At 35.1% G+C, this 27,513-nt stretch overlaps 5 protein-coding genes across 5 annotated transcripts; 4 read left to right on the top strand and 1 right to left on the bottom strand. All coding sequences in view use genetic code 12, as the record gives it.

Annotated features, from left to right (window-relative positions):
* Positions 1 to 572: 572 nt before the first annotated feature.
* On the top strand, positions 573 to 2,017 carry ZSF1 (Zsf1p). The gene has a single exon (XM_064880442.1). The coding sequence runs from the start codon at positions 958 to 960 to the stop codon at positions 1,828 to 1,830; it is 873 nt and encodes a 290-aa protein (XP_064740404.1). The 5' UTR covers positions 573 to 957; the 3' UTR covers positions 1,831 to 2,017.
* A 3,934-nt stretch (positions 2,018 to 5,951) lies between these two features.
* Positions 5,952 to 11,027, top strand: GCN1 (Gcn1p). Its single transcript, XM_064880441.1, has one exon. It carries the CDS (start codon positions 5,988 to 5,990, stop codon positions 10,962 to 10,964), a length of 4,977 nt encoding a protein of 1,658 aa, XP_064740403.1. The 5' UTR covers positions 5,952 to 5,987; the 3' UTR covers positions 10,965 to 11,027.
* A 776-nt stretch (positions 11,028 to 11,803) lies between these two features.
* On the bottom strand, positions 11,804 to 13,150 carry RJT21DRAFT_110828 (uncharacterized protein; the record flags this gene model as incomplete). The annotated part of the gene is made up of 1 exon (XM_064879930.1): positions 11,804 to 13,150. The coding sequence occupies one exon, from the start codon at positions 13,148 to 13,150 to the stop codon at positions 11,804 to 11,806; it is 1,347 nt and encodes a 448-aa protein (XP_064740402.1).
* Positions 13,151 to 15,452: 2,302 nt separating this feature from the next.
* RJT21DRAFT_116632 (P-loop containing nucleoside triphosphate hydrolase protein) lies at positions 15,453 to 19,446 on the top strand (the record flags this gene model as incomplete). Its single annotated transcript, XM_064880440.1, has 1 exon — positions 15,453 to 19,446. A coding segment is annotated over exon 1 (3,593 nt), but the record flags the coding sequence as incomplete, so codon positions are not given.
* Positions 19,447 to 21,765: 2,319 nt separating this feature from the next.
* Positions 21,766 to 27,426, top strand: RJT21DRAFT_110826 (uncharacterized protein; the record flags this gene model as incomplete). The annotated part of the gene is made up of 1 exon (XM_064879929.1): positions 21,766 to 27,426. One exon carries the CDS (start codon positions 21,766 to 21,768, stop codon positions 27,424 to 27,426), a length of 5,661 nt encoding a protein of 1,886 aa, XP_064740400.1.
* Positions 27,427 to 27,513: the final 87 nt, after the last annotated feature.

Genomic DNA, 27,513 nt, shown 5'->3' with positions numbered 1-27,513 from the left:
GACTTGAGATTTTGAGTTTTTTTACAGGTTAAGCTTTTGTGGATGGTTCCGAAGCCGGAATAATTAATATGTACAGGAAGCGCACATTGTCGAATTTAAGGCTTAAATTCAATCTGGTATGAAATTTTGTTATTTCTACAAGGCCCGAACTGCACGCTACTGTTATTGGATATAATGATAAAATGCTAGTGAAGGAATAGAAACAGCACATTCGGTGTAGCGGAGATGGTGATGGCAATAGTGGAGATACCAGTAGTAAGTTAGGTGGCTTTTTAAATGGAATAGCCATTAAACTACCCTACAGAATCTCCGCTTACCAATCAACCAAGTCAACTCGATCCTACCCCATTGAAAATAAATATGTAATTGTAACGAACTTACCACCCCACCCCCAAAATTTAGGAGAATTTGTTAGTTCTCACTTGTCACTTGTCACCAGTTTAGTTTGACATGGTACTAGTGGCAGTAGACAGTAAGTACTTCAATAAATCTTTATATTAACATGTAAAATAAACATTAAACCGAACACCAAAAATAAATATTAAAATAATAAAATTAAATAAATAAATAAATAAATATACTATACAAATAAATAAAAGGCTAAAAAATATCGCCAGAACAATGGAAACAAAAGCAATTTCGGTGTCGATTTTAGTTCCCCTCCTAAAAAATCCTATTTTTATTTTTATTTTTATTCTTCATACCCCCCAAGTTCAGATCTCTCGCAAATTTCGCCTCACTAAATATTCGGTATAGGACCATAAAATTTGTTGATTTGCATTTTACTCCCTAATTGTTGAAATATATATACGTCACATTCCCTCGGAGTTCTTCACTACTGTTCCCGCAATTATTCTTCAATAACACAACTTATTCCTTAACTTTACTAAATTCTTCACTAACTTTGTTCACTGCTCAGTAACTTCATTCTTTACTTTTAATAGCGGGTTATTTCAAATGTCAACTTTACATACTGTTCCCTTGACACTATTACCGTTCGCTAGCGACCCTAAGCGTGACGAATTCTCGTCATCTTCATCGCTCACTACCTCCAAAAGTCTTTATAAAACAATATCACCTATTGCATCGAGCTTAACATCAAATTCTACTTCATCACTGACGTCTGACTTTGCTGACTTAAAGGGAGACTTATTACCAGATCTCTGGCAACCAGCCTTGAACTACGCTGAGCCTTTGCAAGCTCAACTACCACCAACTTCTGTAACTCATCCTCATCCTCATTCTCATCCAGTGACTAGTGGCTGGTCTCAGCCATCATTCAACCAAAACTACGACAATTATGGTCATCATCTCCATCAGCCCACCTTAACTGAAGAGAACCTCATCTTCAATTCTGATGTTGACTCGCCTCCTCATTCGCATCGTATGCAATCCTTTTCCAGTCCGGTTTACTTCATAGAAGAGGCTGGTGGAGTCAATGGAGGAAGCGATGAGATGTTTAATTTTGAAAAGCAGCAACAACAACAACAGCAACATCAGCAACAACAACAGCAACAACAACAATACTTATTATACAACCGAAACGGATCTACTTCGTCAGCTTCTTCACTTGACGAATATCGTTCTCCTAGTTTCAATAAGGTTCACCAGGCATCAGTCAATACTCAACTCTACAAGACAGAATTGTGTGCATCCTTCATGAAAATGGGAATCTGTCCTTATGGAAATAAATGTCAATTTGCTCATGGAGAGAATGAATTGAAAAATGTAGAAAGACCTCCTAAATGGAGATCTAAGGCATGTGCCAACTGGACTAAATTTGGTAGTTGTCGTTATGGCAATAGATGTTGCTTTAAACATGGAGATTAATTTTTAAAGAGCTCCTAACGAAATATTTACGAATCCCCTGACATTTCAAGTACTTTAATTCAGCCTGTTATATTATCAGAATCATTATTTATTTACTGCTTATTTATTTATTTATTTATTTATTAATTGTTATTTATTGAATTATTCCACGACTAACGACTGTCCCCTTTTTATGGTGTTGTTATTTAAAAGTTAATTTCCATCTGTTGAGTGTGTAAGATGGTATAATATATGCTTAGAGTGTAAAGAGTTTAAATTGTAGACTAGTATGAGAGCGCTGCAGTGTACGAATACTTGAGTGTACTAACACAGTAGAGTATAGTGCAGTAGAGTATAGTACTATGACTAAGTACAATGAACAGTTACTAAGCCGAAGAAGTACGACTGATTCAGTACATCTTAAACCCAGTGTACTAGTTCAAGTCTTAGTTGTAAGTGCTTTGCCACTACAGTGCCCGTGAAAACAATTCCTACAAGCTTTAGCTGTAGGCTGTTCAATGTCACTTGTATAGTAACAACTACAGCAATAGACAATGGTAGTTCACAGTGACCAGTAGTACTGTTACTGTTACTGTCACCATCCCCACAACTGTCTCTACATTCTACACATCAACCAGCCTCAGATTATATAGACATCATTAAAATGTGGTGATACGGCCATGATGTTCTCCACAGCGCCCACACAGGTGAGTCACAGAGCAAAAGCTCCATTCACTGCAACGGATGAATAAACTGTAGCCTCTCGTCATCGACTGTTATAGTTGATAAAGAGGAAAGAAATATTTCTCCACTAAAGTCGAGATCGCTAAAAAAACTTTTTTTTATAGGCCACTGTAGTATCGTGCCGGGTAAAGTAGACTGCGACATTTACTGAATGATTCATATCATACTCTTTTTTTTTAGCGGGAATGTCGCTTTTTTTAGCGGGCATACTTAAAAATTTTTCATACTAGTCACTACCATCAGGACCCCATACTAGAACCATATTCACCATGAGTTCGCTGTATGAAGCGGCCGATTGGCAGCAATGTTCGCTGGTGTACGGCCACGTACTCAGTGATTCACTTACTACTGCCAGAATCCCTCTACTTAGTCGAATTCAGACGCTTGTCGCTACCAAATCAGTCCCCGACGACGACCTTAAAGAATTACTTATTAAATTGTTACATACTTATAACTATTACCAAGACGCTAATTCCAGAAATGCATTGACGAATACTCTTGCGGCCATAGTAACGTACAAACAAAGTTATACAGAGGCTATTTTCAAATTTGTCCACTTAACAGTGGCTGCTAAAGCCAGCACGACATTGGCATTGACAGACTATTTGACATTACTTAGTTGGTTAAATCGATTTATGGTATTAGCTATAGATAAGGAAACAGTGTTACTGATAGCCGTAGAGGCTCATGCGGTTATAGTAAGCCAATGTGCTTCCTACTGTGCCGATTCCTCAGCCAATCATCACCGAAGAGTGTATGACTCAGTAATTAGTTCATCTACTACAGCATTAGTTAGTGTAATTCAAGCTGCAACTGATGTTAAGACATTATTAAATAATATGATCACTAATTTAGTGAAGACCACTGCTATTCCCCTAGATGCTATAGTATCATATCTCGGTATAATCTCGCGAGCCACTATTCATTTACTAGCAGTAAATCCTGCTGCTTCGGAATATTTCAGAGCTGAATCTATGCCTACTATCCTCAATTATTATACTACCACTATCTTATTGGGAAAGAACTTACCCGCAGTATATGCTCTTGATATCTTTGGTCATATTGTAACCGAATACATTACCACCGATAACTTATCTACCACCATCATTCCGGCAGTAGAAAGAGCCATCTTACGATCATCAGAATCATCCTTCACAATTCTTTTACCACCATTATTCAGTCACACTTCATCTGACATTGAACTCTCCAATATCTTATTGTCTAGTAAGTTACTTGGCTCCATCATTAGTGCCTTAAAGTCTCCTAAGGATAATGTAAGACATGCAGCTTTCAATACTCTCCAAGTGATCTTAAAGGATCAATTCCTTCATTCGCTGGTGACAGATGTCCATAAATATACTGAGGAAATCTTAAAGGCTTTGAAAGGGACCACTAATTTAGAAGCAAAACATATTATTTCTAAGGCCATTTCTCTAGTAGGTATTAGTCTGGATGAAGTATCAATTGATTTACTCACCCAGCTCTTACCGGTAGTAGCCAAGGAACAGAATGAAGTGTCATTAACTCATTTGATTGGACCCTTTTTATCACATTTAGTTAATTTGGCTCATACTTCTACTCAATGGAATACATCTGAATTCACTCCATTCATAACCCAACTCAAAACAGGACTTCAGGATAAGAAATTGCCATTGAAGAAGATCTGGTTTACGGAATTGGGTCATGCAGTGGTCCATCACCCTTCAAATTCCGAGGGATTTCAATATATTTTAACAGAAATCACTCCTATTCTTGTGGCTGCTCTTGAAGAAGCCATTGCTGCTCCATTCCCTACTGTTTCTAATAAGTCCATTATCATTCCCTTAGTGATAATTACTATATTAGCTCAATTTAAGGTAGACTCTCTACCAAATGTCATAAGCAGTAATGATGAAAAACCATCAATCTTGATGGATTCTCGTATATATCTTAAGCTCAGTACTGAAGCAGAATATGAATGGCAATTACATGCCTTAGTGGCACTTAGTTCCACTATTGTCAATGCTCCTGAACCTCACAAATTGGCCTATGCCTCTGCTTGGGTCTTTGTATTAATCTCCAACCATATACCTTCGGCCATTAGATTGGATGCTAGAAAACAATTAGCGTCTGTTCTTGTCATTACTCCTGAGTTATCCTTATCATTAATCGATGGAATCTATTCGGTAATTCAACATTATGATACTAAGAGTATGACTGATACTGATAAAGATCATTGGAGTCTTAGCATTAAGGATTTAAGTCCAGTATTATCGATTTTTACTACCATTAAAGATCATAATGATACGGTGACTGCCAATTTGATTGCGGTATTCATCATCTCTCATGCTACTTCCATCAATGGAGGTTGGGTAGGATTAGTTCAAAGAAGTGGACTTTCTATTGATCCTGGTTACCTTATTGAAACCCACAATGAACAATTACTCACGCAAGCATTTACCAACTTAAAGGAATCCACTAGTCATGGGATTTTAGGTCAAGCTTGTGTTAAAGCAGTAGATACTTTAGCATTTATTAAGCCTGACTTAGTAGCACCACGTCTTACTCAATACCTTGCAACCAATTTAAGTGACACTTACTTAAGTACTATTGATGAGGAAGCAATAGCCATATGGAAGGGGATTGATGGAGAGCTTGTGGTGGATGTGCTTGATGCGTCAAAGTCCACCAAGAAGCAGGAAGACAAGAATTCCAAGGACTATGAGTTAAAGAAATGGGAAGAAAGCATTAAGAATGAGTTGGCTGCTAAGAATAAGGCTGCCAAAAGTAAACGATTGACTAAGGAAGAGCAGCATTTGGTGGATGAGCAATTAGGTAAAGAACGGACTATTCGTCACGAGATGTCGACGTATGTTGAAGGCGTAGTTGGAGCTCTTGCCATCATTAGAAGTCTCATTAAATCAGCAATTCATGTGGAGAATGGAGCTCATACTTGGTTCACTACTGCCTCGTCTAGTGTATTGACCCTTCTAGTTACTCCTTATCAAGAACAACTCTTTGGAGATCAATTAGTTGGTGCATTCATTAACTTTTCCGCCATCCTTTCATCTCGTTTAGGAAATTTGAAACCATTTGTGGCAGTTTCAATCCTCAGACTTCATAATGTCGTGGGTATACCTCCCAATTATATTGAAGAACCACTCATTAATCTTGTGGGTAGAATTCTCTATAGAATTAAGATTCTTTCTGATCAATCCCCCTTGGATTCTCTTACATTATCATATTGTTTACCATTAATTACTAAAGTATTACAACATGGGAAACAAGTAGCCATTAAGAATGCCGAGAAACAAGTGGTTACTTCTGAATTTGTCGAAGAAGATCCTGAAGAAGAACAATTATTACTTGCAGTAGAAATTATATCTGCTCATGCAGAAGCATTTGAAGATGAATCCATTCCTCGATTAAATATCTTAGAAGTCTTAATATCACTCATGAAATTACCATCTAAGGCTAAATTGGCTAAGGATTGCTTCTTAGCTATGTGTCAACATATAGCTCTTAGTTATACTGAAGCTGATTTAGAACTTGTATTCAGTAATATCATAACTCCTGAAGTGTTTGTAAGAAACTCCATCTTAGAAGGTATTGATGCCGAATTTGATTTAACAGGTCAATCCACTTTCTCTAGTGAGATTTGGATAGCTACATTTGATAATGATGAACATTCTCGAGAATTGGCGGTAACCATTTGGGATGATAATAACTTTCAAGTGGTTGAAGATGCGACTACTCACCTTCTTCCATTCTTTGGTAATAAGAATGCTGGATTAAGATTCTCTATTGCTAGAGCCTTTGCAGCAGCTGTAGAAGTATTAATTCCTCAAGTTCCTACCATTTTAGAAAGAGCTATTGAACAATTAATTGATTTATATCATGTTAAAGAAAATCCTCCACCTCCTAAATTAGATAGATTTGGATTACCTATAAAGTCAACTATGGATAATAAAGATACTTGGGAAGAAAGATCGACTATTGCCTTAACTTTGGGATTCTTAGCTCCATTACTTTCATCAAAAAACATTGAAAGAGTATTTGAATTCTTAGTATCAGAAAGAGCCTTGGGAGATAAAGAACCTCTTGTCCGTCAAGAATTACAAGATTCTGGTAAGGAAATCATTAATCTTCATGGAAAGGAGAATGTCGAAGTACTTATTCCAATCTTTGAAGTTAATCTTGCTGCTAAAGATGAAAGATCCAAGACTCAAAATAATATTAAAGAAAGTGTGATTATTCTTTATGGATCATTAGCTAGACATTTGGATATTAAAGATGATCGATTGGAGATTATAGTCGATAGATTATTAAAGACTTTAGATACTCCATCTATTAGTGTTCAATATGCCATTGCTGAATGTATAGCTCCATTAGTTAAATCGTTTGAATCCAAAGTCCCTCAACAATTGGATTTACTTTTCACTAAACTCTTTGAAGGAAAGACATTACCCATCCGAAAGGGGGCTGCTTATGGAATTGCTGGTTTAGTTAAAGGTTATGGTATTAAAGCATTGCGAACATTTGATATTATTCGGACCCTTTCTGATGCAGCCGATGATAAGAAAGATCCTCATCGTCGTGAGGGAGTATCTTATGCATTTGAATGTTTCTCTCGATGTCTTGGCCGATTCTTTGAACCATATGTCATTGAGATCTTACCGATACTTTTAAAATCTCTTGGAGATCCTGTACCTGAAGTTAGAGATGCTACTAATGAAGCTGCTAAACAAATCATGAAGACAACCACTTCATTTGGAGTTAAGAAATTAATTCCCTTAGCCATTTCTAATCTTGATGAGATTGCTTGGAGATCTAAGAAAGGATCAGTTGAATTATTAGGATCTATGGCTTATTTAGATCCCACACAATTATCGGCCTCTTTATCTACCATTGTACCTGAAATCGTGGGAGTTCTTAATGATACTCATAAAGAAGTTCGTAAAGCTGGTGAACAATCATTAAAGAGATTTGGTGAAGTCATTAGAAATCCGGAAATTCAAGCCATTGTTCCAGATCTTATTAATGCTATTGGAGATCCAACTAAATATACTGATGATGCACTTGATAAACTTATTAAAACACAATTTGTTCATTATATTGATGGACCTTCATTAGCATTAATTATTCATGTAATTCATCGAGGAATGAAGGAAAGACTGGCGGCCACTAAAAAGAAAGCTTGTCAAATTGTTGGAAATATGTCTATTCTTGTAGATAGTAAAGATCTTAAACCATATCTTACTGAATTAGTTCAAGAATTAGAAGTATCTATGGTTGATCCTGTTCCTGCCACAAGATCTACAGCAGCTCGAGCTTTAGGATCTTTAGTAGAAAAATTAGGGGAAGATCAATTCCCTGATTTGATCCCTCATTTATTAGATACTTTACAAGATGAAACTAAACTTGGAGATCGTCTTGGATCTGCTCAAGCACTTTCAGAAGTTATATCTGGTTTAGGTATTAATAAATTAGAAGAATTATTACCAATAATTTTAAGTTCTGCTTCATCTCCTCGGAATCATATTCGTGCTGGATTTATGCCATTATTATTATTCTTACCAGTTTGTTTTGGTACTCAATTCTCTCCTTATTTAACTAAGATTATTCCTCCAATCTTAAATGGGTTAGCTGATATTGATGAAGATATTAGAGATACTGCTTTAAGAGCTGGAAGACTTATAGTTAAGAATTATGCTAAGAAAGCCGTAGATATTCTTTTACCAGAATTAGAAAATGGATTATCCGATTCTAATTACAGAATTAGACTTTCATCTGTTGAACTTACCGGAGATTTACTCTTCCAAATCACAGGGATTTCCGGTAAGAATGAATTAACTGAAGAACAAAATGAATTCTCGGGTGAAGTTAATAGAAACTTACTTGAAGTATTGGGACAAGAAAGACGGGATAGAGTGTTATCATTATTATTTGTATGTCGTTCTGATGTGGCAGGTATTGTTCGGAATGCTTCAGTTGATATTTGGAAAGCTTTAGTGGCCAATACTCCTAAGACAGTTAAGGAAGTATTACCAACCTTAACTACCATTATTGTTAAGAAATTAGCCTCTGATGATGATGTTCAAAGAACCATTGGAGCTCAAACTCTTGGAGAAATGGTTAGAAGAGTAGGAGCCAATGCTCTTGCACAAATCTTACCAACTTTAGAAGAAACTTTAGCATCTGGTGATACTGATTCTAAACAAGGTATTTGTATAGCCGTGACAGAATTGATTAAATCAGCTCAACGAGATGCTCTTGTAGAATATCAAGATGAATTCATTACCATTGTTCGTGATTCACTTATTGATTCATCTAATGGAGTTAGAGAAGCAGCCGCTCGAGCTTTTGAAGCCTTACAAGAAGCCTTAGGTAAAGTGGTTATTGATGAAATCATTCCTCATTTATTATCACTTCTTGAACGTCCAGATTCTGATTCTCAGAATGCTTTATTGGCTTTACAAGATATTATGGAAACTAAAGCAGATATAGTATTCCCTATTTTATTACCTTCTTTATTAACTGCTCCTATTGATACTTTTAAAGCCAATGCTCTTGCATCTTTAGCATCAGTAGCAGGTTCGGCCTTATACAAACGATTATCCATCATTATCAATACTCTTGTTAATGCCATGGTCGAATTTATCGATAATGAAGCTATTCCCGAAGCTTTTGATAAGATCTTATTGGCCATTGATGAGGAAGAAGGGGTTCATCCATTAATGCAACAATTACTTTCATTAGTTAAACATGAAGATGCAGCCAAGAGAGCCGTAGTTTATGGACGTCTTGGTAATTTCTTTACTAACACTACCATTGATTATTCTATCTACTTACAAGATATGGTAAGTCAATTCATCTTATCATTAGATGATAAGACTCCAGCAGTAGTTAAGGGAACTTTCGATGCATTAAGTGCGTTAGTTAAGAGTCAATCAAAGGAATCACTTGAAAAATTAGTTAAACCTGCTCGTCAAGCCCTTGAATTGACTGGAGTTAAAGGTGAACCATTAGCTGCATTTGCCTTACCAAAGGGTCCTAATTGTATCTTACCAATTTTCCTTCATGGATTAATGTATGGAACTTCTGATCAACGTGAAGCATCGGCTTTAGCCATTGCGGATATTATTGATAAGACACCTGCTGATAATTTGAAACCTTTTGCCACTACTATGACTGGTCCATTAATTAGAGTTGTTGGTGAAAAGGTTCTGAGTGATATTAAGGCTGCTATCTTAGTAGCACTTAATAGTCTTTTAATAAAGATTCCTCAATTCTTAAGACCTTTTATCCCTCAACTTCAACGTACATTTGTTAGATCTTTATCAGATTCTGCTAATGAGAAATTACGTAGTCAAGCAGTTAAGGCTTTAAGTACATTAATTGAATTCCAACCTCGAGTAGATTCATTAGTTACTGAACTTGTAAGTGGAGCCAAAAGTTCGGGAGATTCTGGAGTTAAGACTTCAATGTTAAAGGCCATGTTGGAAGTAGTAGTTAAAGCCGGTAAGAATATGAATGCTACATCAAAGACAGCCATTATGACCCTTGTAGAAGATGAAATTACTATTGTGGATGATAAATCAGCTGTATCTTATGCTAAATTAGTAGGATCATTAGCTAAGATTCTTAATCTTGAAGAAGCTAAACATATTCTTAAGAATAAGATCTTAGATAAACCAAATAATACTAATGATAAATTTAGTATTCTTTCAGTTAATTCCTTCTTAAGATATTCTCCAGAACATATTTTTAATGCTGGATTATTAGATGAGATTGTCGAATTTATAGTGGCTAGTTCGAATTCTAGTCAAAGTTATATTAGTGATAATGCCACTGTAGCTATGGGGAAATTATTACTTTTACATGATGAAGTTGAATCTCCAGTACTGAAGGCAGTTAGTGATACTACTGATTCATTACCTAAATTTACTATTAGTGATGAACAAGCACAATTATTAGTAACTCAATTAGCCACCACCACTTTATCTCCATTATCTAATTCTACTGATACGAGAAGATTATCACTTGTAGTAATAAGAACAGTTGCCAGATTCAAGTATCAACAATTCATTAGTCCATATTTGGATGTGTTAGTACCTTCAGTATTCTCATGTCTTCGAGATCCAGTTATCCCTATCAAATTAGCCGCAGAAAAGGCTTATTTGGCAGTATTTGATTTAGTGGATGATTCAGAGCTGAAGGTATTCAATGGATGGTTTGAAGGGAAACAAGAATTTGTTACTGTTACTGGTACATCTATAGTTGCTAGATCTATTGGAGATTATACTAGAAGAGTGGCTAGTAGATTAGCAGGAGTTGAAAGAGAAAGAATAGTAGCAGGAGGAGATGCTGAGACGATGTTTAGTGATAGGTATGAAGATGAAGCTGAAGTGTGGGCCATTGGAGGAGTATAGATATTAGATATTAGATAGTATTAGTATAGTATTAGTATAGTAATGTATTAGTATACCTTGTATTAGTGTACTTGTAGTATTAGCATAGTGTAGTAGTATTACTGCTACTATATGTAGTACCGCTTTAGTCTAATATAGGAGTAGAATATAATCCAATAATACCCATTTTATAGACTCAGTAACATAATGCCAATAGAGTAATATGAGAGCTAGTCGTATTAAGAATTATTAGTATAGATTACCTGTACACTATTCGTATTAAATATCATTGGTATAGATTACTAGTACAGTATTAGGATTACAGTATTATAGTATTACTAATTCTACAGACAGTATTGCAGTATTACAGTATTACAGTACCACAGTAGTGCAGTATCACTAGTATTACAGTTTTACACTATTAGTATTACACTATTAGTATTACACTATTACACTATTACTATTACACTATTAGTATTACACTATTACACTATTACACTATTATCTTATAGTATTAGTATAGTAGTATTATTTCTATATTTCTATAGTACTAAGTATAGTATTATAGTATGATAGAATCACTAGTATTACAGTATTATAGTATCACTGGTATCTCTGCTATTACAGTATGATAGTATGATACTAGAGTACAGTATGTATAGTACAGTATGTATAGCACAGTATGTATAGCACAGTATGTATAGCACAGTATAGTATTAATTGTATGTTGACAAATGATTTATATTACATAGACTATATAGTAATTAGAGTGATAATGTAATTATAATAGTACAGTACTACTGGTACCAGTAGTAGTAGTATTACAGACTATATAGTAATTTATTGTATTAGTTATAGTACTAATTAGACAAATGATTATTATTGGGCTGCTGAAAGTATACAGAGTCCGTAGGAAGAGCCAAGTTTAGACTTCTAATCGATGGTAATGGTTGTGGCTCTTTATGTTCTGTTGATGGTGACAATTTAGGCGTTTGTAAGTTGGAATGAACCGGTGGAGTCCCTGGAGTTTGATTGGAATTAGTATGGGAATTAGTCGAATGAGCTCCATTAAAGTACGACGGATGTTCCATACTCGAAGTACGGAATGCTGGAGTCATTACAAGCAGCAGTAAATTGGTAGAACTATTATTGGCAGAAATTATGGGAGTATTGTTAGACGACATCCCAAGTATTGGCGAATTAGGGAGGGTGAATGGTTTGGGATTTGGCGAGTTAGGACGAGATTTCTTTAGACGTTGTTGAACATAATCAAGATCAGACTCTTCAAGTCCATGTGATCTGGGTTCGGGATGATGGAGGGGAGTCATACGTTGTAAAGATGAAAGACTTGTAAGTTTTATGGCGGATTTGGATTTGAGTTGATCATGATTAAGCGCTGCAATGCTGGATAAGTATTGAAGGTTATTACTACTATTATTATCAATATGAAATAATGGTTTATGTGATGTCATATAATGATGAGTCTTGGCCGAAGGAGCTCCACCAAAAAAGTCGGTAAGAGACGGTAAGGATTTGGAATTTGAATTCTGACTTTCAAGATGACGAAGTTCTTCAGAAGCTGCACTGGCAAGTATATCGATATTCTTAATAAGTCTTTGTGGATGAGACTCTACTTTTACCAAATTCTCCGAGTCACTAGGAGGAGTATGGCCCACCATTAATTCATCTTCACTGGAATTCAGGGATCGAAGTGTACTGGTGGAGAAGTTGGATGAGTGTTTAGATAATTCTTCTTTAACTTCTTGAAGTGGTGGTGAGGGCATCTTAGAAGCAGATAGAGACTTTTTCACTGATTTTCGTTTAGGACTTGTGTTAGTAGTGGTTGGTGAATTACTAGTGGAGTTAATGGAGTTAGTGGAATTACTGTGTGAGCTAACAGGGATAACATCTCCTGTTTCATCATCTATATTGGATGGATTATTAGTATAGTTGATATTATGTTTGTTCAAGTTCTTATTACGTCTGGAGTTGGGGTTGGTATGGATTCGTAAATGTCTGGTTAACTCATCAGATCGACTGAATCGTTTGAAACACCCCGGGAAGGTACAAGCATGAGGTTTTTCACCAGTATGAGTTCGAATGTGTCTGGTCTGATGTTCGAGCCGATGGAACGCCTTATCACAAAGAGGACATTTGTATGGTCTAGATGTAGGATCTTTCTTCTTATCTTCGTCTTCTTCTGACATATTGGAAGATTTGGTGGAGTTATGAATTAGTGGTGGAGTAATGGTGAGGTGAGACTTGATGAAATTTTATGAGACTAGTCTGATTTAGTGGTGTGATTAGTGAGAGTAATGAAAACTCTCAGTCGTTAGTGACAACTTTATCTGTCAGTTAGTGAGACTTAGTAAGACTTGGTGAGGATGCTCTAGATTCTCACGGGCTCTTCACTGTCTCTTCGCTGGATGTTAGTGGAGTTTTTTTTTTTCCGTTTTTTAGTTTCGCTGTAAAGTGGAGATTGACTTTTTTATTTTTTTATTTTTTTTAGCTCCCCCAATGGAGAAGCTCACAGACAGACACTACAAAGACTCAGACACTGATTAAATAACCACTAAATACTATTGATTTACATGCTCATATTGTCTCTACTATTGCTAAGACCATTAATCTGACTTATGTTTATGACTTACTAGGTCTACTGATGCTTATACACTAGTCTACTGACGAGTCTCAGGAGTCTGTGGGGAAGAAGAGTCGTGTGCTCTCCCAAGAAAAAGCAATTCTTCCTCAACTTTGTGGATCGGAATAACTTTTAACTATCAGTTTAGTGATACTTTCAACGGTTGTTGACAGGTCCTTAGTGAAAGGTGCAATTGTGAATATATAATATTAATAATCATAAACACAATAAAGGATTAACTTAACTCTTTTGGGTAGTGTACTTATTCATAGTCTGTTGTCCTCTACTGGCTTTTAAGTTTTGAATCTATTTATGATATAAACTGTAAATTTACTGGACCCCTTGTTTTACATTTAACTTCTTCACTTAACTTCTATACTAAAATCCACTTCAATCTCTACACTACGACTACACTAATAACGCAATATCTTTTGTACTGCAATCTCTACACTATGGTTTTGCCTTTCTCTTTCTTCTCCATCGCCTTCTCCATCTTATTCTTCTTGTCTTCTCTCTTCCCCACATTTCATACCTCTGGGTTCAAAACCTCTTCACATCACCCCATAATATTCACCCAATCTTATCCCTATACTCTCGCGACTTCGACGATCTTCTTGATTACTTCTTTTCGCAACATTCTATTTTATACCTCATTTCTATGTCCATTAGGTAATTGATCAATTGGTGGGGTCGGAAAAATTTTTCTAAGCTTAATTAGGAAATTCTCCCTTTGGGTTTTGTACCTCGCCACAAAAACACCTCGTGCCAAGTCACATGTCCTGTGGCACGAGCACGTTTACTCCTATTTCACTCGTATACCATGCCATTCCCATTCATGGCTCTATACCATCAACTTTGATAAGCACTATAAACTGCACATAAAATTGATCATCATCAGTAACTGATTCATTCTTATTTCTAGTTTAATGACTCATAGTCGGAGTTAACCCTAGTGTAATTACCTAACTAATGAAATCTAATTAGTTTTAGTTCATTATTATATAGCCCCTTACCAACGCCACCGTGTCTTGACCTCTATTGTTATTGTTTTTGTTTTTGTTTATTCAATTACATTACTTTATACTACTGCGCCGTTTGCCTCTTACCTAATAAACTTTGCCTTCAGCTTATTTTGTGTATATAGCTCTACGGCTTAAGTCCTTCGGGTGGCAATTTTGCAGCCTTAATTCCGTATCCGTATCGTAAAATTTCAGCCTTACTGTTTAGTCCTTTCGTAAACTTATCCAAAATTGGCTTCATGGCATGGCCTCAATCTACTATACAAAATTTCTATAAATATCATCACCATTTCCTTCACTTTTTATCAACCTTTAGTCGCATTGCTTATTTAACCGAGAACACCATTGGCTAAAACCTTTTTTCGCTTACTATTCGAACTCATCTCTAAATACCGGCTCATAATATTGTTTGGTTACATAAATTATGAATGATGATATTGAGGCCAATTCGTTGGTACTACAAAATAGATTATTCACCCGATTTATACCAAAAGCTATACCTCCATTACCTACTGAAGATGAAAGGAAAGAATATCCCGAACCTACTGAGAATATCATTTATAGAATCTTCTTTTGGTGGATAAATCCAATCTTTTGGGTAGGCTATAGAAGAACCTTACAACCAGCTGATTTATTTAAAATGCCTAGACAATTATCAGTTGATGAGTTAACCACAAAATTTGTTAATTATTTCAATAAAGATTTAGCCACAGCAAAATTAAATCATATTGCTAAAAAATGTAAAGAACGTGGAGAAACTATTGATACTTCAACAATTAGTACAGAAACTGATCTTGAAGATTTTCAAATTCCTAAAACTTTAGCAGCATTTGCCCTTTATAAAACATTCTTTTGGCAATATTCATTTGCATGTCTTTGTATTGCTTTAGCCAATGCTGGAGGAACATTAATTCCATTACTTTCAAAAAGATTAATTCAATATGTTGAATATAAATCATTAGGTATTGAACAAGGAATTGGAAGAGGTGTAGGGTATGCACTTGGTTCATCATTTGCATCCTTTGCTACCGGGGTACTTATAAATCATTTCTTTTATCGATCCATGTTGACTGGTGTTCAAGCAAAATCAGTATTAACTCAAGCATTACTTCGAAAATCATTTGTATTAAATGATTCAGCAAAACATAAATATCCTCCTGGTAAAGTTACTTCATTAATGGGAACAGATTTAGCTAGAATAGATTTTTCAATTGGATTTCAACCATTTGCAATTGTTTTCCCAATTCCAGTGGTTATTGCTATAGCTATTTTAATTGTTAATATTGGAGTTTCTGCTGTGGTAGGGATTGTTTTATTATTAATTTTCTTAGTGGTTATTGGATCTGTATTTAAACCATTAATGGAATATAGAAAAGAAGCAACTAAATTTACTGATCTTAGAGTTAGTACAATTAAAGAAGTATTAGTAAATTTAAAAATGATTAAATTTTATAGTTGGGAAGATGCTTATCATGAAAAGATTGCTGATTATAGAACCAAAGAAATGAAAGTTCTTTTCAGAATAGAAATTATTAGAAATATTATGATTTCTTTAGCTATGACATTAACTTTATTTTCATCTATGATTGCATTTTTAGTCTTATATGGAATTGGAACTCATAGTCGTGATCCAGCATCAATCTTTTCATCTATTTCATTATTTAATATTTTAACTCAACAAGTCTTATTTGTACCAATGAGTCTTAATAGTGCTGCCGATGCATTTGTGGCCTTAAAGAGAGTAGGACTTTTCCTTTCTTCTGGAGAATCTAGAACTTCAGATATTGTTGATGAACATGCTAATTTGAAATCATCAAATGTAGCTCTTGAAGTTAATAATGCTAATTTTGAATGGGAAATATTTCCTGAAGAAGAACCTGAAGAAACTAAAGAAGAAAAGAAGGAAAGAAAGAAACGGGAAAAGAAAGAAGCTAAAGAACAAAAGATGAAAAAGAAGCAAACTAAAGGAGTACTTCAAGATGTTGATAGTTCTGATGTAGAACTAGTTAAGGAAGATGATAAACATAAATTAAAAGAGGAAGATAAGGATGATATTAAAGAGAAGAAAGCAGAAGTTACATTCACAGGATTGAATAATATTAATCTTTCTATTAAGAAAGGTGAATTTATAGTTATTACTGGTGTAATTGGATCAGGAAAATCTTCATTATTATATGCAATGTCAGGATTAATGAAAAAACTTAATGGTACGGTTGGAATAGAAGGATCTCATATTTTATGTTCATCACCACCTTGGATTCAAAGTAATACTGTTAAGGAAAATATACTTTTTGGTTCAAATTGGGATGAAAAGAAATATAATCAAATCATTTATGCTTGTGCATTAGAAAGTGATTTAGAAATCTTGCCAGCTGGTGATAATACTGAAATTGGAGAAAGAGGAATTACTCTTTCTGGTGGTCAAAAGGCTAGAATTAATTTAGCTAGAGCAGTATATGCAAATTCTGATATTATTTTATTAGATGATGTATTATCTGCTGTTGATGCAAGAGTTGGTAAACATATTATGGATTCATGTATTCTTGGATTATTAAAGGATAAAACAAGAATATTAGCTACTCATCAATTATCATTAATTGGAACAGCAAATAGAATTATCTTTCTTAATGGCGATGGATCAATTGATGTTGGTTCTTTAGAAGAATTAAGAAGTAGAAATTCCGGATTTAATAAATTAATGGAGCATAATCATGCATTTGAAGATGTTAAATCAGATGATGTTGAAGCTACTGATACTATTGATAATGATGAAGAAGCAATTCATAAAGATTTTAATGTTAATAAACTTGATGATGGGAAATTAGTTGAAGAAGAAGAAAAAGCCGTTAATCAAATTGGTCTTACAGTTTATATGAATTATTTAAGAATTGGTTCAGGTAAATTTACTCCATGGGTGGTGATTCCATTAGTTGTCATATCTATAACATTAGCAACTTTTTGCCTGGTATTTACTAATACTTGGCTTTCACTTTGGATAGAATATAGATTTCCTGCGAAATCAGATGCATTTTATATTGGACTTTATGTTATGTTTACTGTTCTTGCATTTATCTTTTTAGCTTTTGAATTTGGAGTTTTGGTCTATGTAACTAATCGAGCTGCTAATAAATTAAATGTTTTGGCTGTTAATAAGATAGTTCGAGTTCCCTTATCATTTATGGATGTAACTCCAATGGGTAGAGTTTTGAATAGATTTACTAAAGATACAGATGTTTTAGACAATGAACTTGGTGATCAAATTAGATTCTTACTCTTTATGTTTTCTTCAATTGTGGGAATCATTGTATTATGTATTGTTTATTTACCTTGGTTTGCAATAGCTGTTCCTATGTTAATTTTTATTTTCGTGGCAGCTGGAAATTATTATCAAGCATCAGCAAGAGAAATTAAAAGACTAGAAGCTGTTCAAAGATCTTTTGTATTTAATAATTTTGAAGAAACTTTAAATGGTATTTCTACTATTAAGGCATTCAATGCAGAATCTATCTTTTTGAATAAGAGTAGTCATTATATTGATAAAGTTAATGAAGCTGCTTATCTTGTTATTGCTGCTGAACGTTGGCTTGGTATTAATTTAGATATGATTGCAACTATGATTACACTTTTAATTGCATTCTTATGTGTATTTAGAGTATTTGATATAACTCCTGCAGCAGTAGGTTTATTATTATCATATGTATTAGGTGTTGCTGGTCAACTTCCTATGCTTATAAGAACATATACTTTGGTTGAAAATGAAATGAATTCTGCAGAAAGACTTTCATCTTATGCCTTTAAACTTCCCCAAGAAGCAAGTTTTGATAGTAATGGAATTTCGCCACCTCCTGATTGGCCTAAAACGGGTGCCATTGATTTTGATGATGTTTCATTATGTTATAGACCAGGTTTACCAGTTGTACTTAAAAATATAACTTTTAAAGTTAATGGTAATGAAAGAATTGGAATTTGTGGTAGAACTGGGGCAGGTAAATCATCTATTACAACAGCCTTATATAGGCTTAGTGAACTTCAAGGTGGTAAGATTACAATTGACGGAGTTAATATTTCTGAAATTGGTTTAAGAGAATTACGATCCAAATTATCAATTATCCCTCAAGATCCAGTTTTATTTGCCGGAACAATTAGATCTAATCTTGATCCATTTAATCAAAGTACCGATGATAAATTATGGGATTGTTTAAGAAGAACAGGTTTAATTGATGGTGATATTTTGGTTGAAGTTAAATCTCAATATAAGCCAGCCAAAGATGAAAAGAATATATTACATAAATTTCATTTAGATCAAAATGTTGAAGATGGAGGATCTAACTTCTCATTAGGTGAACGTCAATTACTTTCCTTTGCTAGGGCCTTAGTTCGTGATTCTAAAATCTTGATTTTAGATGAAGCTACATCATCAGTTGATTATGAAACGGATGCAAAAATTCAAGTAACTATATCCAAAGAATTTTCCAACTGTACAATTCTTTGTATTGCTCATAGATTGAAAACTGTACTTCATTATGAAAAGATATTGGTATTAGATAAGGGAGAAATTAAAGAATTTGATACACCATGGGCATTATTTAAATCCAATGGAATTTTTAGAGAGATGTGCGATAGAGCCAAAATCCAGGCAGAAGACTTCATTCATAACTGAACTACCAAATTTAAATTTTATTTAGAATATTTATCTTGTATATAAGTTATTAACATATTTGTAGTTTTAGTATATTTATGTGATGAACAATAAATAGTATTTGGTATCTGCTTACAGAAAATTTAACACTGAGTAATACAATACAACATACTCATTAGGGAATAATTACAAATTAAATTACATATACAATATTCATAAACATTACAATGATATATAGTAAGAAGCATAATTATGTTATCAAGGTTAAGTAAAAGTACAAACTTGTTTTTTAGTACCTGTTGCCATTTTTATTATCGTTATTCCAACTTTTGGTTATATAATCTGCGAAATCTTTAAATTAATAGGTTTATCTTTTAAAGACTTTAAAGAATGAATTTTAATTGATTCTTCAAAACCATCTTCTATATTAGCTTAACACATAGAGATCTTTACTACTCTTATGATTATTGTTGTAAAGTATAGTCGAATTAGCAAAACTCATTTACCAAAAGTAATATTATACAGTACTTGAAATATATTAAGAGCACAAACCATAGTTGATCGAATATTTAAAAATTATATAAGAATCGGAGAATAAGGTAACAAATAGATTTTAATGTTAATAAACTTGATGATGGGAAATTAGTTGAAGAAGAAGAAAAAGCCGTTAATCAAATTGGTCTTACAGTTTATATGAATTATTTAAGAATTGGTTCAGGTAAATTTACTCCATGGGTGGTGATTCCATTAGTTGTCATATCTATAACATTAGCAACTTTTTGCCTGGTATTTACTAATACTTGGCTTTCACTTTGGATAGAATATAGATTTCCTGCGAAATCAGATGCATTTTATATTGGACTTTATGTTATGTGCACATTTTAGCCGTACTTTCATAAATAGCTATACCTACAAGATTTGCTATGGAAGATGCAATTAATGTATCAATGGAAGCTGTGATACAGATAAAAGACATATAGATGAATATGCTGGTATTAACTCATGTATAAACTTCTTAATGTTATTCTTCAAAGTATTTGGGCCAGGAACTCTACAGTTATTAATCCTCCTTGCGGTAATCGATTCTTTGAGACTATAACTACTTTTAAATGAGTTTGAACATAGCAAATCCCTTTCAAATCCCTTTCAAATCCCTTTTAACTTGTCTTAATTTTTCATTAAACGGCTATTTATCATATAAATCTCATCCAAATGAAAAGAGACTCGGTATGGATATTTCACATGTATTAAATAATAACTCTAAACATGGATTCTTTTTGAAGCAAATTGTCGTGCTATTGTAGACAATAATCTTGGAAGTTCAGGTAACCTTATTCCCAGCAAAAAATATCGAGATTCTTGATACCAGCTAAACAACTAGTGTTGATGTTATTTCCTGTGTGTTAATTTGCTTGAAGAAAACTGTGTTCGTTTCATATTTTGGTTCGAAGTAAGTCGTTGACTTTTTGGATAAGTACAGAACGTGTATTTTTCTTTATCGTTATAAAGTTAACATCTTGATTGTATGTTAATTAACAGATGGTACCACTCGTTGTCCCACTGAACCTAGTTGAACCCATTGCTAAAAATCGAAGGAGCTGCTCTTGACAAGAAGATTTGTTTACCCGGAGTTGATTGCCTTTAAAGTATATATCCGTTTGAAAAATATATGTGGCAACCTACTCCGTAAAAGTACCGGTCATATAGATCTGCACATCCGAAGAAAGAGACAAACCATTGCGTCATGGAATAATATACTGGACAAAAGAAATTTAGAAGCTGTCTTCCGACAAATGGAACTAAGGGAAACTTAGAATATTTGTATCTTTTTTATCAATTTTTATCCATTCAAGCCAGATTGTGATTCGTTTTCATATGAAGTCTACTTGTTCAAGACATAATTGGAATAGCTGGAATTACTTCTAAATCTTATAGCTCAAAGAGTGTAAGCCTTCCATGCAGAAATTGAAGAGAGGCATTAGTTATGAGCCGTATGATGTCAAATATTAGATCTGTATTATAGACTCATACATACATTTGCCTGCGTTAACAATACATAATCGCAAAAAGATATCAATAGGAACAACAATAACATTTTTTCTTTATGTCATCGCTGAATCACTGATGATTCCGATGAGTTCTCTTTTTCGTATGTGCATCATGTCATGTTGTGTAATGCGATGTCATTTATTTTTTTGCGTGGCTGTTCGCGGAGATATCAACTTCTTACTAGTAGTTGCAAAATTTGAGTGTCAATAGTAGTTAACAAGGCTTGAAACTTATAATATTTTTTGTGATGTAAGCTTCTATACATGATATACATATGATTCGGTTCCAAGCCCTTTGATTCTTTAGGCACTTCTTGAGGAAGTCTCAAATTTGACAATCATACAACTAAATAAATTGGCATAAACTATTTTACTGTCATCATATAATCGTAAAGGAATTTATATATATACTTTTATTTAAGAACATTTAAATAATATTTGAAGTTTTAAATCTTCAGAAAACTAGCAATCAAATATGATAGTCTTCAATTATTTAAACCTAATAACTTTTTTTTTATCGGCAACTATATGCCTAGCTGAAGGGAATCGAGCTTATGATGACCAAAGTCTGCAAGAACTCCAGGACTTATTGCTTGATCCAGAAGATATTGTTCTAATACAGGCAGTTGAAATTTCTTTAGATAAAGTATACTTAGACGATGACTCAACCTTGCACATCAGAAATGCTAAATCTTATCCATGGTATCTTAACTCGGTGAATGACTTTAGTGTAGCATTTGGAAAACATGTAACGGTGAATGATGGAGGTGTATTGACTATAGATGATAGTTCTGAATCTATTAGTTCTTCAAACCACTTCTTTGAAGATGGCCTCAGTATCTACGGCAATGGGCAAGTCCAAATTTTAGGTGCAAAGGCTCATAACAAAATGTATGTACAAGTTTATAATGAATTTTCGAATTCTGGATCTATGGCCTTTCACAATATATGGGAGCAGCAAAATGATGGGAGTGTTACTTTTTCTAAATCTGGAAACCCCAATTTTGAAAATACAGGTACTCTTTGTTTTGACAGAATTGAAAAAGTATCTCAGGAAGCATTCATGAATGGAGATGGTTGTATAAGAATAGGTCAATACTCCAATTATTATGTCAAAGATCCTGGTGACCAGCAATTCTATTTGGAACCCGAAGGTATGCTATATATTCAAAATGATGGTAGTCTAGAGACTACGATTTTTGGTATGAACAGTGCCAGCATAATTAATTTCCGTTTTACTGGTACCAGCTATTCAATGGTTTATGATGATGAAACATTACATATATCAGATGGTCGTAGCCAATATGACTTTATTATCGGGCCCAATTATGATGCTGATCAATTCGAAATTGAATTTGTAGGCGACTATTGTCCTAATGGAGGCGGTGTAACCGATTATGCTTTTATCAAAAATAAGAGAGCAATTGCAATTGATTGTACTGCAAGGATTTATTATTGGGGTGACGATGTTGATAACGAAATTCCACAAGTTTGTGAAAAATGTCCTGACCCAGCTACATTTGATTTCGACCTCTTTGATAGCTTAATTAACCCCCAAAACGAAGATCAATTTGAAGAACGTTATGAAGAATGGTTAGAAGATGAAAATGGAGACTTGATCACAAGAAGTGGGATAGTTTATGTCACTACTGATGACAATGCTCAACTAACAACAAGTACATCTACATTTCCTCGACCTTACACTCAGTACACAACTACATTCACCACCACCGAGGACGATGGATCAGTTGTCACGGAATCGGGAGTTGTATTAGTCACCACCAACTCAGATAGGGATCTTTACACAACAACTTCAATTATCCCACCACCTTACACTCAGTACACAACTACATTCACCACCACCGAGGACGATGGATCAGTTGTCACGGAATCGGGAGTTGTATTAGTCACCACCAACTCAGATAGGGATCTTTACACAACAACTTCAATTATCCCACCACCTTACACTCAGTACACAACTACATTCACCACCACCGAGGACGATGGATCAGTTGTCACGGAATCGGGAGTTGTATTAGTCACCACCAACTCAGATAGGGATCTTTACACAACAACTTCAATTATCCCACCACCTTACACTCAGTACACAACTACATTCACCACCACCGAGGACGATGGATCAGTTGTCACGGAATCGGGAGTTGTATTAGTCACCACCAACTCAGATAGGGATCTTTACACAACAACTTCAATTATCCCACCACCTTACACTCAGTACACAACTACATTCACCACCACCGAGGACGATGGATCAGTTGTCACGGAATCGGGAGTTGTATTAGTCACCACCAACTCAGATAGGGATCTTTACACAACAACTTCAATTATCCCACCACCTTACACTCAGTACACAACTACATTCACCACCACCGAGGACGATGGATCATTTGTCTCGGAATCGGGAGTTGTATTAGTCACCACCAACTCAGATAGGGATCTTTACACAACAACTTCAATTATCCCACCACCTTACACTCAGTACACAACTACATTCACCACCACCGAGGACGATGGATCAGTTGTCACGGAATCGGGAGTTGTATTAGTCACCACCAACTCAGATAGGGATCTTTACACAACAACTTCAATTATCCCACCACCTTACACTCAGTACACAACTACATTCACCACCACCGAGGACGATGGATCAGTTGTCACGGAATCGGGAGTTGTATTAGTCACCACCAACTCAGATAGGGATCTTTACACAACAACTTCAATTATCCCACCACCTTACACTCAGTACACAACTACATTCACCACCACCGAGGATGATGGATCAGTTGTCACGGAATCGGGAGTTGTATTAGTCACCACCAACTCAGATAGGGATCTTTACACAACAACTTCAATTATCCCACCACCTTACACTCAGTACACAACTACATTCACCACCACCGAGGACGATGGATCAGTTGTCACGGAATCGGGAGTTGTATTAGTCACCACCAACTCAGATAGGGATCTTTACACAACAACTTCAATTATCCCACCACCTTACACTCAGTACACAACTACATTCACCACCACCGAGGATGATGGATCAGTTGTCACGGAATCGGGAGTTGTATTAGTCACCACCAACTCAGATAGGGATCTTTACACAACAACTTCAATTATCCCACCACCTTACACTCAGTACACAACTACATTCACCACCACCGAGGACGATGGATCATTTGTCTCGGAATCGGGAGTTGTATTAGTCACCACCAACTCAGATAGGGACCTTTACACAACTACATCTTTGTTCGTAAGACCTACGAGTTCTTATTTAAGTTCGGTTGGTGATGAAAGTTCAAGTTCAATATTAGTTCCTGAAGTCTCAGAATCATCCTTAGAATTTATGTCTTCCTCACAAGGACTTTCAACAATTGATGTTGTTAAAGAGTCTACAGAAGATACACTGAGTTCTTCTACTGACGTTTCATCTAAATTATCCGTTGAATCATCTATTATAACATCTGCTATAAGATCCGCTGAACAATCCATTGAAGATGATGCTGAAATCACAAGTAGCTATTTCACTGAGAAAACAACTTCGTTGGTTTCGGATTACCCTGACGTGACTTCTTCTAGTTTGCTGTCTTCGGGTTATTTGTGGCAACATTCTTCTACTACGATATATTCTACTTTAGTGGAGCCATCGGATGTTCCATTACGATCTGACCAAATATTTAGCAGTTCTACGGTTAACTTTAGCCCTGTTTCATCACCCTCATCATTGCTTTCTATTTCTACCAGTACTTCTGAATGGACTATTGCAACAATCATTACAATTACAAATTCTGATGGAACCGTTCAGACTAAGACAACTGTAATAAATAACCCAACTGAATCAGATGGTTATTGGAATAGTGTTACATCCTGGTTGGAAGATCCTGAAGAAACTAACACTCATGACAGGGAACCAATACTAAGCATCTCTAAATCTGAAATGTCTTCTGCAGAATCAAAACTGGTTTCTAGTACTGCATTATCAACAGTTATTTCATCTTCTGAAATACACTCAGACTGGTCTTATACTACTACCATTGTGATAACTGAACCAGACGGAAGTGTTGAGACAAAGACTGCTATTGTTGTAGATCCTCAAAACTCAGAAGGTGATTGGTACACTTATACTTCATTCTTAGACGATACTGAAACTACCACTGAACCTACAGAAACAATAATTGTTCAACCACCATCTACAGCTCAATTGGAATCAGATCTTGTTTCTTCCGAATTACACTCAGACTGGTCTTATACTACTACCATTGTAATAACTGAACCAGACGGAAGTGTTGAGACAAAGACTGCTATTGTTGTAGATCCTCAAAACTCAGAAGGTGATTGGTACACTTATACTTCATTCTTAGACGATACTGAAACTACCACTGAACCTACAGAAACAATAATTGTTCAACCACCATCTACAGCTCAATTGGAATCAGATCTTGTTTCTTCCGAATTACACTCAGACTGGTCTTATACTACTACCATTGTAATAACTGAACCAGACGGAAGTGTTGAGACAAAGACTGCTATTGTTGTAGATCCTCAAAACTCAGAAGGTGATTGGTACACTTATACTTCATTCTTAGACGATACTGAAGCAACAATAGAACCAAATACTGGAGCTACCGAAGGGTATGATCATCCTACTAGTACTATTACTACCACTTGGTCAGGGACCTTCGTTACTACTATGACATTACCAGGTGATGATATCGACACAGTTATCATTGCTACTCCTGTTGATACTGTGACTATTACGCAAACTTGGACTGGTAGTGAGCCAACAACTTCTACAATCAAAGGTCAATTTACTGACACCATTGTTGTTTCAATTCCAAGCAATGTAGGAGAGAACAACCAAAGCAATGAAGATGAAGATAATACGACAAATGAAACTTTCGTCGTCACTGAATATATCACCACATACACTAGTGAATTAGGTGATGGATCCATGACAACTGCAAGTGCAAACGTTGTTGTATCACTGAATGATGAAGGACAGTTGTTCACATCTTCTTCAGTATTACCATTTGTTACGACTTACACAACCACTGTTGTTGTCACATTAGAAGGTCAACAAGCCACCTCAGATGTATACGAGGTTGTGATTTCATCGGACAATCAAGGAACTGCTTCAACCAACACCAGACCTGTAGCCGATGTTATAGCTACTGATGGAGCCACACCTGAATATGAAGGTTACAATCAAGGAAACACCGATCAAGGAAACACCGATCAAGGAAACACTGATCAAGGAAACACTGATCAAGGAAACACCGATCAAGGAAACACTAATCAAGGAAACACTAATCAAGGAAACACTAATCAAGGAAACACTAATCAAGGAAACACTAATCAAGGAAACACTAATCAAGGAAACGCTAATCAAGGAAACACTGATCAAGGAAACACCAATGAAAGTTCTGGTAATCAAGCAACTGAACAAAGTTCAAATGATGAAGGAAACTTTAACCAAGGAACTCCTGTTGAGTTAGATGTAGCCAATGAAGTAAATGCTAATCAAGATATTTCTAATGGAAACATTGCCAACCAAGGTGCTGAAGGTCAAGGAAGTTTAAACCAAGGTTTAGAAAATGAAGTTGATGAAGAGATAATTTACCAAGGAAATACCAATCAAGGTGAATCAAATGGTGATGCCACTGGTATTGCTCCTGGTGATGTTGTCGGTAACGAAGGTGTAGTTGCTGTTGAAGTTATTGCCAATGTTGAAGGTGCCAATGTTGAAGCTAATGTTGAAGCTAATGTTGAAGCTAATGGTGAAGGTTCCAATGGTGTTGCCGATGGTGAAAGTTCTACTGGAGGAATTGAAGATGAAGTAGTTATAGTACCTGAAAATGAACCTTTGGATGGTTCTTTAACTACGATGAATGGTGAAACAGTAGCACCAACTTCAATTGATTATTTTGCAACCATTGCTACAGTCAACCCCGAATCACATAATGATCATGAAGGATCACCCAGAGCTCCTCCCATAGAAGATTTTGTTATTGGTTCTACTCATGAAGTTGAAGAATTTGTCAATAAAGCAAATTCTATGGAATGTTCAATGTATTTTATTTTTGTTTCTACTTTGTTTATAATACTAATAATTTAGTAAGATGGTTTCATATCTTTCAGTTGCTAGATTGTTAGGTTTTAGTTTTATCATAGAATGTTTATATATTAATAGATTGTACGATTA

The sequence above is a fragment of the Scheffersomyces amazonensis genome (assembly GCF_036850825.1).
Source record: "Scheffersomyces amazonensis strain UFMG-HMD-26.3 chromosome Unknown RJT21scaffold_1, whole genome shotgun sequence".
Classification (NCBI taxonomy): domain Eukaryota; kingdom Fungi; phylum Ascomycota; class Pichiomycetes; order Serinales; family Debaryomycetaceae; genus Scheffersomyces; species Scheffersomyces amazonensis.
The sequence above is the reverse complement of the archived record's forward strand: the minus strand, read 5'-3'. Positions and strand labels throughout refer to the sequence as shown.